The following is a 20,540-nucleotide window of genomic DNA, read 5'->3' as shown; positions in this document are numbered from 1 at the left end:
ATTTTAGATATTGAATGATTAAATATATATATTTAGTCATATATAAGTAAATATTCGTGTATGTAAATATATTATCAGGCTGACATACACATGATAGTTCTTGGCTTAATATTTTAAGAAACTATTTCAAAGAGGCAAATATACAGAGGATGCCAAAAAATGTATACACATTTTAAGAAAGGAAACAACTGTATTGAAATTGTAATACTCAACATATACCAATAACAAAAGATGCATACAAGTCATGTGTATACATTTTTTTGGCACCCCCGTTATATACAATGACTTCATCAAATGGGACACAGTAAAAACAACTCTATAAATGTAATAAATAAACCTTTTCCTGCATAATAAATAATTCTATAAATTCTACATTTGTGCTCTCTAGGGGTAAAATACACAGCATTGCTTTGACTGACTTTGGTGATAATTACTTTGAATTTACTTTAGACCTTTTCTCTAATGAGTTCAAGGAATTTCTTAACCAAATTTTAAATTAAGTTTTAATCCCCAAATGCCCTTGAGATATACATAGGCCTGTGAAGGGATTATTATCAAGCAAGCTTATCACATAAAAGAACATCCCCTGCATTGATACAATTATTCAAATCAATGACTTTGACTTCTATTTCATGACAATAACTCTGTATTTACATTACCTGGGAATAAAGTAGATTAGAAATAATTTTATGCAAGGAATGTCATATGGCTTTATTTCTTTAAGGATTTATGATATTTTTACTCTTAAGTATTATAATTTATGAATGAAATTATGTATTTTTTCATTTTCACGAATGAATTTCCAATATTTGCCACCATGAATTCTATTCAGGATTAAGTTCTTAACAATTTGAATAAATAAGAGTGCTTTTGAAAAACAAAACTATATCCTCATACATATATTATATATACACGCACACAAATACACATATGTGTACTTATACCCATACACATACATGCCATCTGACAGGTAATTCTGATAATATATATTGCTTTTTGTTTATATGTGTGCATATGTGTATATATGGCACAAAAATCAAGATTACTGGGAACATATTATAGACTGTCACGCGGGACGGCCTGCGGGGTCTATGCTCCCGCTCCCTACATAGAAATGCAGGACATGGTGAGGCCAAAAAGGAACACCCACGGAGCCATAGGTAGGGGGTCATACCACTATATTCTCGCTGGCAGCTGGGTTGGAGACACAGGAAGCAGAAGCCACACTGTCCGCAATCCGCTGTCCTAACTGCAATCTGCGCTTGCTAGCCACCATCTTCTTGCTAGCCCCCATTTTCTGCTAGCGTAGCCACGGCAGTTATATTAGTGGCCAATGGTTCACTGGTTACAATGGCCAACTAGTCACAGCTGATGGCCATCCAATCACAGTTGATGGCCATTTACTACCTGAGCCAGCACCTTTCCACGTGAGGCCGAGAGCCTGGAAACTGCACTCCTGGGTCTGTCCCCACAGCAACTCTCACTGCACCGCTTGCTAGCTCAGCCACCATCTTCTTGCTAGCCCCCATTTTCTGCTAGCATAGCCACGGCAGTTATATTAGTGGCCAATGGCTCACTGGTTACAGCTGATGGCCAACTAGCCACAGCTGATTGCCATCTACTACCTGAGCCAGCACCCATCCACGTGAGGCCAAGAGCCTGGAAACTGCTCTCTGGGGCTCTGTCCCCACATTGACTATAGTTAAATTACATAAGTAAATGTATGTTTGTATAAAATAAGTAGTTAAAATTATTTAACTCCTATTTTAGGGGAGAAACGTAATTGGTTGAAGTGAAAATATATGATAAATTGCTGTGGTAGCACAAGCTCAGTACAGAAGCCATTTTGCTTTTGAGATTTGACTTTTTAAGAATATATCACTTTTTCATATATTTTTCTTTTTAACTTGGCTTACATATTTGCTTATTTTTATGGTGCCAATTCAACATTGAAATGACATAAAATATGACCTGGCCCTTTCTCTTAAAATATTTTTGCTATTTACTCTGAAGGCAAATTATTGAGTACTGGGCTCGGGGAGAATAATGTAGGAGCCCTTGTGAAACTAGTTCACCAATCTGTGCCTCAGTTTCTCTTCTTCTATTAAACAGCATCCCAGTACATCAAAACTGGAAAAGGAACTAAGAGATGAGAGTATTGGAAATACCCATCTATAAAATGGAGGTTGGTATAACTCCTCTGTCAACGTGAAGGGGTTATCGTAAGGATCACGTCATAATATGTGAAGTTACCAATGCAGCTCTGTACATATGGGAGGCATTATTGTTGTACACAAAATCTCTAAAATATTCTCTCTGATATAATATGAGCAGCCATTTTAATAGATAAAGAAACAGGCTCACAGAGTTTAAATACATTTTGGAAGATCACAGTTTTAGTGGTTATCCTCTTCTATGTGACTTTCAAAAAGGAATCATTATGGATTTTAGATAATTCAAGAGGAATAAGAAAAGGTTGGTGAAGGAGTTGGGAAATTGGGCCTCTATGGAAGTGTGACATTCATTGGGCACCTCCTGTGTCGGCCCTGGGCTAGTGTTTTAGCATTACCTGCAAAGACTTGATTATTTACTGAATAGGAGGAGACTGGGTAGGGCCAGTTAGGGAGCTGAAGTTTTATACTGTGGGTAGTGCTTCCCCTAGCATGATAAAGGGAGCATAAGGAAAGGAGGACCTAGGTTGAAACTTCTTCACAGGCTTTCCTAATTCCTGAGCTAAGCCATCACTATATTAACAGAGGCCGGTGAAGTCTCTTTTTTCTCTGGATAAGAAAACAGATTGGGCTCTACCAAATGGGCAAGGTAGGGGAGTGTGGTTTAGATGACATTTGGCTTTTGCTTTTGAAATTTAATGCCATTACAAAACGTTCATTGTTGTCCATGATGGAATACTGAATCTAGAAGTACAAAACGATAAGCCACATGGCCATATGCAGGTAAAAGCAAATGCTGTTTACTGGAACAGTATAAAAAACAGTATTTAAACTTGCAGATACTTTGTTCTCAGTTCTGAATGCCAGCTGATGTGTCCTGCGTGCATGACTCATCCTTCTGAGGGCTCTTGAAGTCCCTGTCGTTCAGAAAATACAGCCCTAAAATCTTTTGTGTAGAACTCATGTCTTCTTTAAGCTGAAATGCAGTTTGTCCTTGACAAGCTTTTCCTTGATACAACATACTTAAATGCTACAGCATTTATCACACACGACTCCTCAGGTTTGAGTCATGCTATTGTCTTTTCTTTAACCATCGAAATATTTCAATCTGGCCAATCTGTGTCATGTACATTCTGTAAAATGTTTCTTGAGCCATGGGATGTGGTTTATAATTCTTTAAAGCCTATGTATTTTTATTATTGTACAACTATCGTAATAATTATGCATTGTTTGGAAAATAACAGATCAGGTTTTATGGATAGTGTAGATCACTTAATATCAACACTCTGTAGTATAAATGAGAAAATAGAAAAAAGGAAGTTTTTTTCCTTTCAAATTCCTTTCATGCTTTTTTTTTCTTTCAAAGTCTGTCAAGCATATTATCTCATTAGATTCTCACAATCACCTTATGAATAAGTATGCCAGGAATTGTTATTTTCATTATTCTGATGAAAAAAACCTGAAATACAGATATCTACAATGACATGTCAACAGTCCCATGGTTAATGGGTGGTATACAAATCTGTTGTGTGTGTGTGTATGTTTGTGTGTGTGTGTGTTTCTCAGTCTTAAAAATTGTTGTGTTTTGAAATTTGAGATATTCATTTGAGGGGAAAAATGCTTAGGGATTTGCCTCAAGCATATGATATTGTTTATTTAAGAAAGAATTTGAGCTACTAAACACTTACTAATTGAATGAATAATCAGCTAAATGATTTAGAGAATATTCCTTTTGTCAACAATCTTGGTGGGTAGAATGTTTTTGAGTTTTTATGAGCTTGTTGCCCCAGAAACTCTAAAAAAAATAATAACACTGGAGAATGAAGACAAGACTGAAGAAATGGGTAAAAGAAACACCTATGGAATTTTCACAAACTCTTTGGATCCATTAACTTGACAGAATTCCTAGCCAAACTCACAGAATTTTTTATATGCCGTGTTTTATTACATTCTTCTGTTTTATTACACATCTTATTTCTTTAAAAAAAAATAAGATGTATAATAAAAATAAGCACTGGAAATCTGGGACTCTAACCTTTATTTCTTGTATTCCCTCATCATAGCCACCCCAGAGCTTACTACGATAGTAAAAAACAATTAAAAACAGTCCACAAATTGAAGTGGCTACTTAAGAAAGATGTTTCTCTGAGAAGCCATTATTTTAGATTATTGGTAATGGATTTTCTAGGTCAGTGCTGGCTGTTAATTTTCAACTTTGGTCTCCAGCCAGAGGTAGTACCAACTTGTTGTCAGAGAACTATGATCAGGTAGTAAGTTCCAAAGGGCAGAAACAATGTCTATTTTTATAATATCCTGAGTAGCAATGCTGAAATATATGTGTATACTTGATGAATTATAAACACAAATGAATAGCAGGCTTAGACCGGTGCCTCACAGGCCATTAAAACCTGCCACCACATACTCTATCTTTTGGACTTTTTCTCCCTCAAGACTAACAATAGAGTTGGATATGATCTCCTGAGTTCTACCTCACTCTTGAATTCTCCAAGAGAGATGGTATTATTGTTTCAGTGTTGTTTTATTGCTTATTACAATAAGCAAACAAGGGGCACAACAACCATTTATCTTTTTGCAATGGAGAAGGTTAAAATCTTATATAAAGTCCCTAGAGACCTGGTCTCTGGCCTTGACTTCTTATATCCTATCAGAGATGACAACTTCAGCTTTCTACTCCTATCTCTGAGGGAAGACCTCACTAACCCACTTTCCTTTTTCTGGTGAAAGGCAGAGTGGAGCTTTTATCTTGAGAAGTTTCCTCTTCCTGGGCTAGACTGTAACAAAAAATTCAATTCAGGAAAAATAGTGGGAGACCCCAAGCTGGCAATCAACATCTCTTAAGGCCTCCATATTGGATTCTAGCCAACATACGGAGCTTTAATCCATCAATGAATTTATTCATTCTTCAAATATTCATTTAGCACCTATTAGGTTTCAGGCACAATTCTAGGTGTTAGAGACACAAAAGTAAACAAAACAATGATCTCTGCCCTCACAGAGCTTATAATCTAGTGTAGAAAGCAAGACAATAAACAAACTGATGTCAGATTGTGATCAACACTGTGGGGGGGGGAAAGACAAAGGCGGGAAAGGGGAAAAGGTAAGGATTGCAATTCTGGAAAGGGAGAAAAGAGTTCCAGATAAAACGAAGAGCAAGTGCAAACTCCTAGAAGAGGAAAGGTCATGCATGTGCAAGAGTGGAGAGTGAAGGGGCAAGAGGGACAGCAGCAGGAGATTAGATCAGAAAGGGAGAAACTGATTGGAGATAGAAAAGATTAGGTCATACAGAAGCTCCTCAGCAGGACTTGCATTAACTCTAAATAAAAAGGTCAAGCATTAGAGAGCTTTGAGAGGAGTTGAGTGACATGACTTGACTTACACTCTTATTGTTCTGTGATTTACTCAACTGTATTTTCCGTCTTCTGAGAACAGAGGTGATGTCTTCCTCATCTCTGCAGATACTATAGTTTCTGACATAGATTAGGTTCCAATTAGCAAAATGGCTCCAGGGAACCTCTGATAGAGGTTTGCTTCAGAGCTCCAAAATGATGGTTGTTTTGTTTTTGAGGCACTTCTAAAATGTCTGACATCCAGTGTAAATCAGTTCTCAGTGCGTTCATCATCATGAGTTGAAATTTGCCATTTGGAGAACCTTTCCATTGTTCTTTCTGTGCTCTTTGTGCTGACTATGAGAATTATTACCTGTTTTTATTTCTCCACTTAGGATGGAAAGAAAATTATGGAGTTGCTTTTTCTGGCATCATAAGAATAACATTTATGTGTATCAGTCATGAGCCTGGTTCTTCTATGGATTCTATAACAGATAGAAATGAAAGAAGGATCTCTTTGGGTTGGTTTGATTATAATGTTGCTGGACAATGGCAGTCTTATAATAGCTCACTTTTATAGACTCTTCTAACTTGATTCATTTAATTTCCTTTATTTTCATTTGGACACAGACTTAGAAAATTACATTTGCCAGGATTAGAGAACCAAAGTCTACTTGAAGTCTGAAGATTTCAGGGGGCTAGGAGCAGAGATACAATATAGATTAAAAATTAATAAATGACAGTGTATTCTAAAACCTCTCCTTCAATCTGGAGGCAGAAGCTCAAGGTTGAAGAGATATCTTTCAAATGGCAGACCAAGGAAGACCTATTTTTGTGTGGGCAGCACAAATGTGTTAATGGGATGAATTCTAATTGAGTGCCTTTCAGTTTTTAATGTGCTCATGAATCATACAGGGATGTGGTTACAATGGAGCTTCTGATTCAGTAGGTCTGGGACAGAGCCCAAGTTTTGACACTTCTGAGGGGATGTTGCTGCTGTTTATCTGTCTTCCCCATTCTGAGTGGCAAGGGACTAGCAGACATCTTCTTATTTGGATAGAGCCATGAGTTTACTTGTGTTGCAATTTAATCTTTAGCAAATGTAGATTACATGACTATTTGACATTGAGGAACAGGTATTAGGAAGAGCAGAGAAGAAGTTAACGAACATTCCAAGATAGCCTTATGTGTGCCAGCACTCATATGCTTTATATATGCTCTTTCATAGACTTTCTAAAAGGCACTTTGATACTCTTGCTTGTATGATGGATTTGACTATTAGGAGGTGGAGTGTGGGACTTGTGTGTGTGTGTGTGTGTGTGTGTGTGTGTGTGTGTGTGTGTGTAGAAGAAGGGAGGAAGTATGGATTTGTATATTGAGCAGGAAACATCAGTCCTACAGTATTTCAGTGCTGTTCTATTGGCAGAAACATTTGTGCCACCCGTAAGAAAAGAAAAACTGGATTTAGGAAGGAGAGTGAAAATCAAAGTAAGATGACACAGAATGGGGTAACTGGCAAAATCAAGGATGTGGCAATTGTTAATGATTGGACAGCAGAAGATATGGAAAGATGGGTATTTAAAATGATTTAAATATCTATGTGCTCCTCTCTCTCTTTCTAGAGAAAGCATAAGAGTAATTAAAATCATGGGCTTGATAAGATCACACCTGGATTTAACCTTGACTTCTTTACAAATTAACTGCATGCCTTGGCATGTGACTTATTCTCTCCAAACCTGTTACAGGGTTGTATTTAATGAACTGATGAGATAATCTATCTTAAAACATTGAATACCTTGCATCTGGGTCTATGAGAAGAGGATGGTGTAAGCTGCAATGAGTCCTCAAAGATGTTGAGGCTCATTCAAAGCATGTAGAATGGTCTGAGCAAGGTGCAGAGTCTGCCATGAACAGGACCTACTGGTGTAGCATCATGGAAGTGCATGAGATTCAGAAATGGGTCACCCAGGTTCTATTTCCAATTTGACTAAATACTGCGAGACAGTTGGGTATGGAGGGTATGGGTAAATGTTATAGGTTGAGAAGTTTGAACAGTATCAAAGGCAAACTATGTCTAGTCTTCCTTTGCCCAAGGGTGGCCTCCATGTCTGTGAAATACTAACCACTGAGTGACAATGAGTTAAGGTGCAAGAGAAAATTAGGATTAAAAAAAAAAAAAGGTGATAAATGTAATATAAAAATCAGGGCAACTCTATCAACATCAAGTAAGCAAACTGAAATGAGTAAAACTCCCAGACTTCACATAGACCAAGCCTAGGGACACAGAGTCCCAGAAAAGAGCATGTGGAAAATCTGGTAAAGTAGAAGAAATAGGGAAAGAATCCCTGTCATGTTGTCAGTCAATCATCACAGCCAGGAAATTCATAGGAACTAAGGAGCATAAAGGCTGGTAGAGAAACAAGTTGAAGCATCGGTAACTGGTTCTGATACTGAAGGTACTTGATATCCAACTAATCAGAAGACTATGTTATCTAGTCTCACCCCGGAGAATGGTAATCCCAAGAGAGATGATCTGAATGAAAGGCTCCAGGCCAGGATAACCCAAAACATTTGTCTGCTAGTGATACAGGGACCAGTGGTCATGTTTCTCTGGCAGAGGGATTCTCTTGGCCTATCGAGTGCTTTCATCTGTCTGCGTACTGCCACCAAGCTTAGCTCCTAAAGCTCCATGTTGGTTTTAGAATCTGGTAGGCCCTGAGGACTGGAGTTCTTGTATTGGTTTCCTGCCTCACAAAGTAGCAGGAGAGAAAGAGAAGGTACGAGTAAGAGCAGAAGAGGAAGAAATGGAACAGAAAGTCAAGTGGAAAGAAGAGACGGAATCTGGACAATTTAGGATCATGACACAGATATCAGGCCTGTCCCAATAAATGCCTGGGCATTGTTCTTGTTCTTGAGTTTACTGGAGGGACATTGCTCTCATATATACACTCCACTGTGTGACTTTATGCATAATTCCGTGTTACTTGCTCAGTTTTCCCTGTAAAAGAAATCCGAGTTTCTTAAATGGGAGATATTTCTCACCCTGGGGAAAATAGAGACTTTTCTCAATCTGTATTTCCCCAGTTGGCATATATATATATATATATATATATATATATATATATATATATATACACACATATATATATATACATATATATATATATATATATATATATATATATATATATATATATATGACTACTAGGAAAATATCGACTGAGAAAAGTATTGCAGAGTGGCATTTATTCAAGACTCAAAATATTTCAGGTGGTTTATAGAGCAGAGAGATAGATGTAGTCCCTTAAGTCTTCACTTGTGGGCATTAGTACTGACTGAGGAGAGCTGATTTACTGTTTTCCGAAAGGAAATAGAGTTGAAAAGAATAATTATAGCAAAATGCTAAACAGAAGAAGTTTCACAACTTTTTATTGAATTCTTGTTTGGGATGTTTTTGTAAACTTATCAATCATTTTGTGACATTTTTACAGTGTAACAAGATTTAGGTATTTGTGAAGGATCATTTTGAAATTGCCCCAAACTAGATTTTTTTCTCTATCTCTCCTACATCATACTGACATTGAGTGGTGCAGGTTGATGAAACTTGAATGACTGGTCTATGGGCGGAAACTGTTTTGATGGCAAGTTATAGAAGTAAACTTGACTTTGGAAAAAAGAGACTCTAGTGTAAAAGGAAAATCTTAGGGAGCCTCGGGACAAAAAATCCAGCTGGACCCCGGGAATGTTTTGGAATTCAGTTCTGGAAAGGCCTGAATGGTCCCTCCTCTCTCAGCTGCTTCTTCATTTACTTTGCTCTGTCTTTCTTGGTCTTATCAGATCTGTTTTATGGCAGATTAGCCTTTCCCGTGGCTTCCAAATTGACATATTATAATTTCAGTTTCCCAAAGTGACTACAGAGCAGTTTAATTCCCCATTCCACATTCCTGGGAGAGAAAATCTGTTTGCTACCCACTTCCCACCCTCTCAGGTCAGAAGGCCACCCCTGGTTTCATCATATGTGATATGAACATAGTTTCTGGGGGCGTACCTCTGTGGATTTGGGGACATGGGTGGGGGTGGGGGGCAGAGAAGGAAGGTTGTTGTGGGCTTGGTGGATATGCTAAATTCATCTGTTCTATGGTGCCCAGAATGAGAATGCTGCCTGGCATCGAGAATATTCCCAATAAATATTTGTCAAGTGAAATATATATTGACTGAATGCACTGGCAAGGATATATAAGACCATGTTTAAATGTGTTAGGTGTTTGTGAAGTATCATTTTGAAATTGCCCCAAACTTAAATGAAGAAGTTTTTGCATCTTGAACATCATAATATAGATTGTTATGATTTGATTGCTGTAACAGTTAACTGAAAACTGAAGTTACATTAGTTAAAATCATTTGATTTCCAGGCTGTTTTCCTGTATTTGAAAAATCATTTTACACTTTAAAAAAAAAAATGTGAGAACATTTGAATGACTTAATAATATACATGTTTATTTATTTTAATAGTGTTTATTTCTCTGTTTTTTTAAAATTATTTGATGTCGATGAAGACTAAACCTGGAGTAATTCGCCCAGTACCTGTAAAGTCCAAAATATTGCTGAAAAATGAGGAAGAAGTCTATGAACCCAACCCTTTCAGTAAATACCTGGAAGATAACAGTGACCTCTTCTTTGAGCAGGTGAGTCACATGTGAGAAAATCTTTACTATTTTGGTAAATGGCTGTCTAAAATATAGAGATGGCTCTATGAATATAATATGTGCAAGAAAATGTTCATTTAATTGGAGTATCCTTAGTAATAAAAAAAAGATCGATTTTTGGAAGAATAAAATTTAATTCTTACATATTTACAGGATAATATTTTGAAGTATTTTACTGTTTTTTTCCTAAAAATATTCTACCTTCTACTGGTATTATTCTGAGGACCAAGACATTACTCTCTATAAAGATAGTATGAAGTCCTATCTGCATGTGTCATATCGGTATTATATTCTTATTACTAAAATTCTGTTCCTTTTGAAGAGACATAATATTTTAGAGTTGGTTTATTAGTACCTTTGACAAAAAATCTGTTGTTTGGATTTCTTTTAACATAGTAGAGATGATGTAATCCCCTATTAATGGATTGAAAAGTACTAGTTAAGGGATAGGTTCTCAAGTTATTTAAGGCTTTTTTATTAATTTGGTTCATGTGTAAAAAAGATATATTGTCTTCCTCTCGTATGTCCTATATGTTGGAGGAGGTATAGTGGAAGGTTGTCAATAGTGCTTTTTAAGATATTGGGGGAAAATATGAAACTACACATTTATACAATGTAAAACTTCTTAAATTATTTCAAAGAAAAACTTTATGTATTTATTTCTTATTAAAATGCAACAAATCGGCATGAATTATATTTTATATCTCAAATATTACATAAACAAGCTATGTAAGCAATCTAGAAATCTTTCTGGATATACCTGGGACACGTAAGATCACCACATTTGATAATATATGATAAAGTAGACTTAAAAAGGAATAGGATTATATACTTCTTTTAAATTTATTTTGAAAATGATAACTAACAGTATTCTTGAAAATATAAATGACATCCATACTAATGAAACGAGGAATATTTTATCTGCCACATGTTAGCTCTCTAACACAGCACATTAATATTGTTTAATTGAATATTAAAAATATTCAGTTTTCTAAGTATAAAATGCAACATTCAGGTCAGGTACTTTTTAAAGATCCTTCAAATTCTAAAATTTGGGTTACTTAAAATCTAAGATTGACTGGATCTGAAGTTCTTAGGCAACCTTGAAAAAGTTCATTATAAATACTTTCTCATGATTAGCTACTGTTTTTATTTGTAAAATGGAGATGAAAATATTTTTCTGTTTATTAGTATGTTAGTGAAGACTGATATGATTTTGATAAGTTAAAAAAAATTAGAAGGCACTAAAATTGAAAATGATAAAGGAAATTACTTTTACTTAATGGAATAAAATGTAGTTCTCAATTGAAATTAGAGAAATCTTAATATATATATATATATATATATATATATATATATATATATATATATATATGTTTGTCTTCACTAATTCCACACATAACAAAAATGAAATCTCTGTTACAAAAGTATATTTCCATCATCAACAAAAACACTTATTAAATATCTATTGCTTTCATGACTCTAATATTTGAGAGGCTTAATGTGCATGTGTAGACAGCATAGGATCATTATAAAGGTTTAGTAAAAGTAATCTAGTTATATGACAAAATGCCAATAGTTAAAATAAATTTCACATATTATCCATGTAACTTACATTCTTCAAGATATGACCTAATGCTATAAGTTTGTCCTTTTGTATATATTAATTTCAAATTGATGCATTTTACTTTAAACAAGATTCTTTGTAGAATATCAAGTTAATCTACCTATAATTTATCACAATTTGCTGTCCTTTGAAATGATAAATTCCATTTTTAAGTGTAGGAAATTCTTATCATCAAAAGGAGTTGCCATTTCTTCTTTGCTTTTCCCAACTATATAGAAAGTTTAAAGATCTGTTTAGGTACAACATAAACCTATGCATTTCCAGATAGTTTGTTGAAAATTTGAGCTCTTTTGCAAATATTAAGATGCTGCGTACATAATCTTATTTATATTTTCTTTCAACCAATTTGTTCTTGTGTGTATCCCAATTTCCATATGGAACATGGGAAGTAATAGGAGTCTACAGACTGTTGAAATTGAACAAGTCCAGCATACTACTTGAAAGACAAATACCATGTGATCTCACTTATATGTGGAATCTAAAGAACAATATAAAAGAACAAACAAAACAGAAACAGATTCATAGATACAGAGAACAAACTAATGGTTGCCAGATTGTGGGGCTGGGGGGGCAGGGCTAGGTGAAAAAGGTGAAGGCAGTAAGAAGTACAATTGGTAGTTACAAAGTAGTCACGGGGTTGTAAAGTAAAGCATAGGGAATATAGTCAATAGTATGGTAATAACTATGTATAGTGCTAGATGGGTACGAGACTTACCCTGGGGCTCACTTCATAAATTATATAAATGTCTAACCCTTGTGCTATAGACCTGAAACTAATATAAAATAATATTGAATGTCAACTGTAATTGAAAAAAAAATAAATTGTAAAAAAAGCAATGTCCAAACATTACGTGGTCTTATTCATTGACGTTGCATGAGAGGGAAACTATAAGAGAACCTTGGCATCATCCCTGCACACCGGGAAACTGCATATACTACCAACTGTCCTCTTTCTACTGAGCTCTAACTAACCATCTCGTTGGGTCCAGAAACTATAATGGACGCAAATACCAAAGACAGCTCACAAGTGTAGATGCTTAGATCTACTTAAAAAATAAATTGAGCAGTAACAGTTTCTAATCTCAGCATTGCTACTTCATCAGAACTTCAACAGAAGAGAGCGTACTTAGATTCAGTTCTGGTGACTATTGTGTTCTCTTCTACTGCCGCCCCAGAATAAATTGAACGGTTCCAAACTCAGTTGATATCACCCACCCATGTAATGGAAAATTCTTTTGCCAGAATGTTGAGCCAAATTGAGGCAGCTCACATTCACTATAATCTGCCTTGTACTGGGGACAGTTCCACATGACAGGAGATGTTGGATGAGATTAAGTCAATAAATATCCCCTAGCAGCTTCACTGCCATAAAATGTGATTTCAAAACTCTCTGTTACAAAACTTCACACAGTACAGATGATGAGACCAGACTGAAATGTATTTACTGTAGCTTAAGAAGATCCAGCTGGGCAGCCTTTTGAACTGATAATGAACTGAAATTTTGCCTGGAGACAGCCTCTGAGTCCTAAAAGCAAAGTTTGAAACCACATATATAACCGAGTAATTGAGACATATTAATTAACAACTTTTATGCTAAAATGGCTTAGGCCAGGAAGTATCATTCTATACTGATGGATTTTTTTAACAAAATCTCTTCAGAATGAAAGTTAGGCTTTTCTCCAACTACCTTTATATACATTATCATATCAATTTGTGGTCTTTTTGAGTTACAAAATGTCTTCACTCTCCACATATGGATTAAAACTATGGGGCTGTGCTTGAAGCACAGTTCTATTGATAACAAAATCATTCCCTGATGAGAATAAAGATACTAAAGGGCCAAATGGTTCTTAGTTTGTCTGACTGCTTGGGAGTTTGCAAAATGTATTGATTACTTTTGGTAATTTAAGATATCTAATTAGATAAAGGTGATTTCTTCACTGAAGAGTCTCAGTTTAATATAAAAAGCAGTTGCTAACTTGAGTTATGTAAAATATTCTCTCTCAGTCTTCATAAATTAGTAATTCAACCCATGATATTAGATATGTCATTTCCTCCTTAAAGCCCTAGAGAAATGTATAAAAAAGGTTTAGTATAAAACTAAAGGGGTGATATTGTTGTTTCACGTGATTTTTACAGAAATGTTTTCCTTTTATAAGAAAATGAGAATGCTTCCCAGCACGTATGCATATGCCTCTTAAATTTTACTTTCCTTTGAATTTGCTTCAGTGGGGAAAGTAACATGGTTATGTATGAAAACGACCATTTAGCACATTTCCTCCACATCACTTTGCAGAGACCATAAAAGGATAATTATAGGGAATTTTCTTTGTTGTCGTATTTTCATTCTTTCGTTTCTTCTGATTTTTCTTAGGGACCTGACTTGCTTTCCTTCTTTACCAAACTCTCTGCTTGACATTCAACTTTGATGATTATGTGGGTGACTTTCAGATTTTTATCTAATGATTCCTCAAGTTATATATTTATACTGTGACCTTTACTTTCATTTCTTTATGTCACCCATGTGTTAATATTACAGGGCAAATACTCACCTTTGTTATAAGGTGAAATTGACAATATTGCGTTTTATTCTGAATGACTTGTCACTTTTCAATAAATCGCTATTTTTTCAACATTTGTTTCTCAATCAACGTGGCTCATTGTCTTTTGTCATAAAATTATCTTTTATCCTTCCTAATCTTTTATTAAGGAACATTTTTTGAGATTAAAATGTTTATTTTTTTAGGTCTAGAAATGACTAAGTGGTTTGCTGAGTTGTTTTAAGGAGAAGAGAGAACTGGAATTCCTCGTAATGTTATATTTTTTTTGAAAGGGTTAAGATCAGAGATTTGCTTTTCCAAGTTTTACCATATTGTTTTTGTTTATTCAAGTAATAAAATCCTTGTAAGTTTTTCTCTTCTTTCCTTTTGCCTTTCCCCCTTTCTTTGTCCATCCTTCTTTCTTTCTTTCCTTCCTTCCTTTCTTCCTTCCTCCCATCCTCCCTCCCTCCCTTCGTCCCTTTATAGGTTATAGGTAATAGAAAATTTATCATAAATAACTTATGTACTATATTTAATAGATAAGTTATCAATAATACAATCAACTATTCTCTTGGATATACTATATATACATACATACATATATATGTATATATTTAAAAACTTGCTTCTTCCTCTTGGATATAATCAGATAGGATCACCTTTTCAAATTTACGATTTCATCTCTTCCATTTTCAGGCTTTAGTTTTCTTTTGACCTTGTGTATGTATGAAGGTTGGAAGATTGGAACTAAAGGATTGTAATTTTCTGCTGCAATGTATACGTTGCTAAGGGAGACTTCTCTTTTGTCTTCCTTCCCTTGCCTTACGTAGTTGTAAGAATCTTAAAGATATTTTTACTTGCTTTAAAATAAACAAACAAAAAGAAGACCTATTTGCCACTTCTGTCATAATAGAATTAGTCTAATAATTCTAATAATTAGTGAAGCAACTGAATTCTAATAATTGGTTAAGGTCTGAAGCATTAGTTGCTTAACCAATACTTGGTGAATATGTAGTGTCTGACTATATCCCAATCTATTGGGAAAAGGTGGCAATCTGAAAGGTTTATGCAAATATGTTCTCCTATGTTCTACTAACCCATGATGTTCTCATGCACCTTTATTTAAGAGAGATGGCCATTGCCATATTGAGAACCTTTCATGGAAAGTATAATCCAGTTTTCAAATAAGGCCTTGTTAAAACAGAATTAAGGCGTCTATATTAGTTTCTTCTGAAAAAATATTAAACAACAGTTAGAATGTCAAAAGAGAGAAGGCAACTGTGTCAAAATAATTTTTAAGTAATATCCAAAGTAAATATTATTCAGAGGTTAGAAAGTTCGTTTTATTTGTTGGCATGACAAAAGATGCATTCTTTTGTTTTACTTCATAGGCGTCTCTATCCCAAAACTTCTCCTTGAACTTTGAGTCAAGAACTGTAGATGGTCACAATCACATACCCTTGGCATAGTTTTATATTAGTATTAGGTCGGTGCAAAAGTAATGGCGGTTTTTGCAATTATGTTTAATCTTTTCAACCACCATTACTTTTGCACCAACCTAATACTATGGTATATAGGACAATTTCGGTAAAACTAGTGCCCTTCTTCCAGGACATTGTCTACAATAATCTCCTCCCTCCCTCCTTACATAGTTTCAACTCTACACCTGCCTTAAAATTATTTGGAGGATAGTTATTAATAAATATCCTTTGGAAATGCAGTCAGAGTAAGGGTCTGTGATTTTCTTTTCTCTATAGAAAACATTTTCTTTGTTCCATGAAAAGTAGAACCAAGGTAAAATGCACAGAGGTGAACAGAGTAAAATTGGGTGTAGTTTTTGAACATAAATGCTAAGATAGATGTGTTTGAAACATATGTTATAATTAATAATCACTGGAGAGTTTGTTACATATGTTAAAGTATAAGTGACATTAGATTTTGAATGATGACAGATGTAAAGGTCACAGTATATATATATAAGTTTGAAGATGAGTTATGTGAAGAGAGTTGGGAACCTTTTCTTCCTCTGTAATCCAAGATAAAATAAAGTAGGATATTTAGGCAGAGAAAACAATAAACCCAAATGAAAAGAGCAACCAAAAGAATGCATAGGAGAGAATGGGGCAATTAACTAAAAACGGGTAAATAAACTGTTTAAAAACAGTTAGAAAACTGAAATTAGGCTGGTGAAGTATGTCATTTAAAATAAATACTATGTGGAAAAAAAAGAAAACAAGATTTAAAAAAATGTATTTTTCTTTATTTCAAAGCTACATAGAAAGAAGATCTACAGTAAATTTGTAAATTCAAAATCAGTGATTCCTTAGGGATGGGAGAACTGTAGGTTTTTAGAGTTTTTCAAAATAATGTTCTAATCTCCCAATGTGGGCATTCTAAGTGGAATTTAATCTATTGTAGCCCAACCATCCAAATATCAATTTGTCTTATGGACGTTCTGTCCAAAATGTCAGTAAGGCTGGGGTTGAGACACCCTGGGACTAGACCATCTCCTGGCTGCCTTCCAGCTCCAAGAATACTTGACCAATGAAGCTCAGTGCTGTCCTTGCAGGGCATTTTAGTTCAATCAACATTGATTAAGTGACTTATTTTTGTGTTAACTACGAACTTTTCACTATTTGACATACACAGGAGGTAAGTAAGACTCCATTTAGGGAATTGCCCACATTCCCATGTAGTTTCCACTCATAACGATAACCTCGTTTGATAAGGGACATACATTGTCATCGGCTCTGGATATTTCAGCAAAATTGTAGCTTCCCCATCTTTCTAGACATTTCTTCCTTTTTCTTGTATTTCCTCAATTGGTAGGTATCAGGGGCAAACAACTAAAAGAGAAAAATTTAAAAGTCAGCGTTCTTTATGATAACTCTTAAAATTCATGGTGTTGGATTAAGTTATTCCCAATACTGGACCTTATTATACAGCTGGGACACGAAAGCACTGTACAGAGTATTTTCAAAGGTTCCTTCTTACCTTGAAATTCTGTGTTTATGTATTTAAATATTAAAACCACGTGGTATTTCAACTATTTAGATGATTAAGGAAAGAAGAAAGCAAAGAAAGAAAGAAAGAAAGAAAGAAAGAAAGAAAGAAAGAAAGAAAGAAAGAAAGAAAGAAAGAAAGAAAGAAAGAAAGAAAGAAAGAAAGAAAGAAAAGAGAAGGAAGGAAGGAAGGAAGGAAGGAAGGAAGGAAGGAAGGAAGGAAGGAAGGAAGGAAGGAAGGAAGGAAGGACGGACTCAGGTCATAAATTTGGAGAGATGGAAAGTCTTAATCTATTGTTTAGGTCAAAATCATAACAGTTTACTGTGATTTTTTTTTTCTTTTGGACTGAGCAAATTTGAGTAGTAAGTCTGTTTTTTATTTTGACTTTTTCCTTTCTTTAAAGATCACTTCCTATTTACTTCCTGTTTGTGGAATATTGAGAAATCACCAATATAATTTATTACCACTATTTCCCTTTGAATAATTAGAACTTTGTTTTGCTTTTCCTTAAACTAAAACCCTGGGAGAAGAGATACTTTGTTTTCAAAATTAAATATATATGTGTGTGTGTATATGTATATCACATCTATATATATACACATCTATATACACATCTATATATATATATACATGAAGACACACACAATGAAGACACACACACACATTCAATAACATTTTAAGAGTCCTTAAATTACTTTCACTTTTTTTTCATTGACAAATTTGACAACTATTTTTGATGCAAATATCCTAAGTAGGGAGCCTAAGTAGGCAACCTAAGATTTAAACGAAGCTGATTTTTACAGTGAAACTAAAGACGGCTTTGCAAGCCTTTTCTGTTTCTGTATTTCCTGTTTCTGCATTCTTTAAGTGCAGAAGACACCATACTTTGATTAAATTGTTTTATAATCACAAAAGACTTTAAGATAATCTTTGCAATAAACTTTGCGGATATTTTTTGCTTTTCTGTCTCTCTCTGGGAGGTGATGCTAGACTGGGTGACAGGCTCTGTAGTAGAAACATAATTTAGTCGCAGCACATCAACCCGTTCACCTAACTTTCTCGTTAAGACAATAATAGATTTAACAGAACAAAACCTCAGGATATTAAAAACTGTAAGATCATTTTTCCTTAATATTGTAACACTTTGTTAACATGAACAATATGAGTGCTGCATTTAATGGACCTAAATATACAAATCTTGTAACATGAAGAAGTTTGTAATGGTGTAATATAAAATCTATCTTGTAGGTACACAGCCTGCTGAGAATTTCAAAATGGTAAAAGTGGGTTTTAAAAAAAGTTGAAAGATATTTATGCTTTTTAGTATCAATACAGTAGGAATTCACTCATATTTGTGTGCAGACTATCTTAGTTTTAAAATGTACCCCAAAATAATAAAACTATAGTCTATTCCTAGTTCTTCTAACAAAGACAGGGCAGTTCCTGAAGTAAGTAGTAAAGGGCATACAAGTCAAGAAAAGCACAACTGTTTCATTTTCTACATGTTTTTATAAAGAAGATTCTATCTCCTCATAGTTAAGCCAGAGATCTACAGGTATCAGTCAAGTAACAAATTTTTAAAGCAAATTATAGTACTTGTACACTTTCTGTCATTTTGTGAAATAGAATCGTTCTTATGATCAAAGAATCTCTTACTATTTAAAAAATCCCTCCATTTTCCAAAATCTCATTTAATTCTCAAAATTACCTCTCTTAGGGCTATTTTTGCCCCCAGATACACCTCTATGGGTTCCACACCACACTTGACACAGGGAAACTTGTGAATCTTCTCGTTTCATCCAGGTTTACTTGGGAATCTAGCACACATGTATTCTCTAATTTCTGATTACCCAAATTTTTCAGGGATTATTTTAACCACCACCAACTCCATCCCACAACCCACCCCAATTTTGGTGGTGGAGTACAGGGATGTTTTTCAGTCACATACTGGGACTTCTAATCTCTTTGTTTCCCTCCATCCCCTCCATCTTCTGCTCCCTTGTCTCCTCCCCTCAACCTAAGCACACTTTTCATATTCTCACTCTGATTAACTATGTATTCTTCCAGAGTTTTGATGTCCAGGACTTTTGAAACCCAAACATTTTCTCTATCAAAGAATTATCTCTGTCATGGGTTCCCAAAATCAATTTTGAAACTCAAAATGCAAAAAAAATGGACTCTTTCCTTTTTCTTGGAAATTCTGCTTTTACTGTCACCACCAAAAACGCTACCCTGAGACGTGAAGATAGAATTAAGCCTTAGCTGCCTGGGTTTGGTGGAAGGACCAATGGGCATAGGACTATGGGGTTGAAAGAACTGGAAGATAGTCCCTGGCATGGGGTCCTTGCATAATTGTGTAGTGCTGTGGTTTCCTGATGGATGGTATCACTACTTCTCTCCACACTCACTCCCTTTCCTTCTCCTCTTAGCATTGAACCATTTAACGTTTGTGCCAGGCTCTGCCATAGATATAGGTGACTCCACAGGAAATAGAGCAATCTCTGCCCCTCGCACCAGGTAGCTTAGATTCTAGCAGGTTCTAAATATTCTGAACCTTGGTCTCTGTCTCTTTTCTGCTACTCTTAATCTTCCCTGCAACCCTCAGTACTTCTTCACTTGAAACTGTCCCCTTCACACTGAGGCTGTACCTTCCATGGCCTGGTCCTCTGTCCTCTAATCCATTAAGGGACTCTACCTCGGCTGCTGGTTACTGGAGCCTTTGACCTTCCTGTTTCCTGCAAATGGGAGAAACATTACGATAGAATGCAGTGGGAAGGACACGGGCTCTGCATGATCTTGTGAAGATTAACTTGGCACTTAATTTTATCCTAGAAAAAATGGGGCTACCAATCTCATTTTTAATGGTATCCATATAAATACCATTTATGAGGAAATGAAACAGTCACTATTTCTAAATACTCACTAAATAGCTGTGGACACTTTAAAGGGAATGCTCACTTTAAAGGTCTACTGTTAATTATTTCCTTCAGGATCACTATAGTTTTGGAAGAAAGGGGTTGACTTCTTGCTAAAGGTTTACCAAATATGTTCCCTCCTCCTCCCCACCATTATGAGAAGTCTCAGACATCTCTTTTGTGTGTTACTTTCTGACTTGTTCGATATAAATTACTCTCCACTAAATACAA

The 20,540-nt window shown here is 35.2% G+C and overlaps 1 protein-coding gene across 50 annotated transcripts in view; it reads left to right on the top strand.

The window, feature by feature from the left end:
• Positions 1-20,540, top strand: part of MLIP (muscular LMNA interacting protein) — a 240,828-nt gene that overhangs the window by 173,593 nt on the left and 46,695 nt on the right. For all 50 annotated transcript variants that reach the window (XM_081045023.1, XM_081045032.1, XM_081045030.1 and 47 more), the window contains one exon: positions 10,075-10,203. In XM_081045023.1, coding sequence (XP_080901149.1) covers positions 10,075-10,203 — 129 coding nt within the window. The remainder of the gene's footprint in view (positions 1-10,074; positions 10,204-20,540) is intronic.

Source organism: Rhinolophus hipposideros, assembly GCF_964194185.1.
Source record: "Rhinolophus hipposideros genome assembly, chromosome: 3".
Classification (NCBI taxonomy): Eukaryota; Metazoa; Chordata; class Mammalia; order Chiroptera; family Rhinolophidae; genus Rhinolophus; species Rhinolophus hipposideros.
The sequence above is the reverse complement of the archived record's forward strand: the minus strand, read 5'-3'. Positions and strand labels throughout refer to the sequence as shown.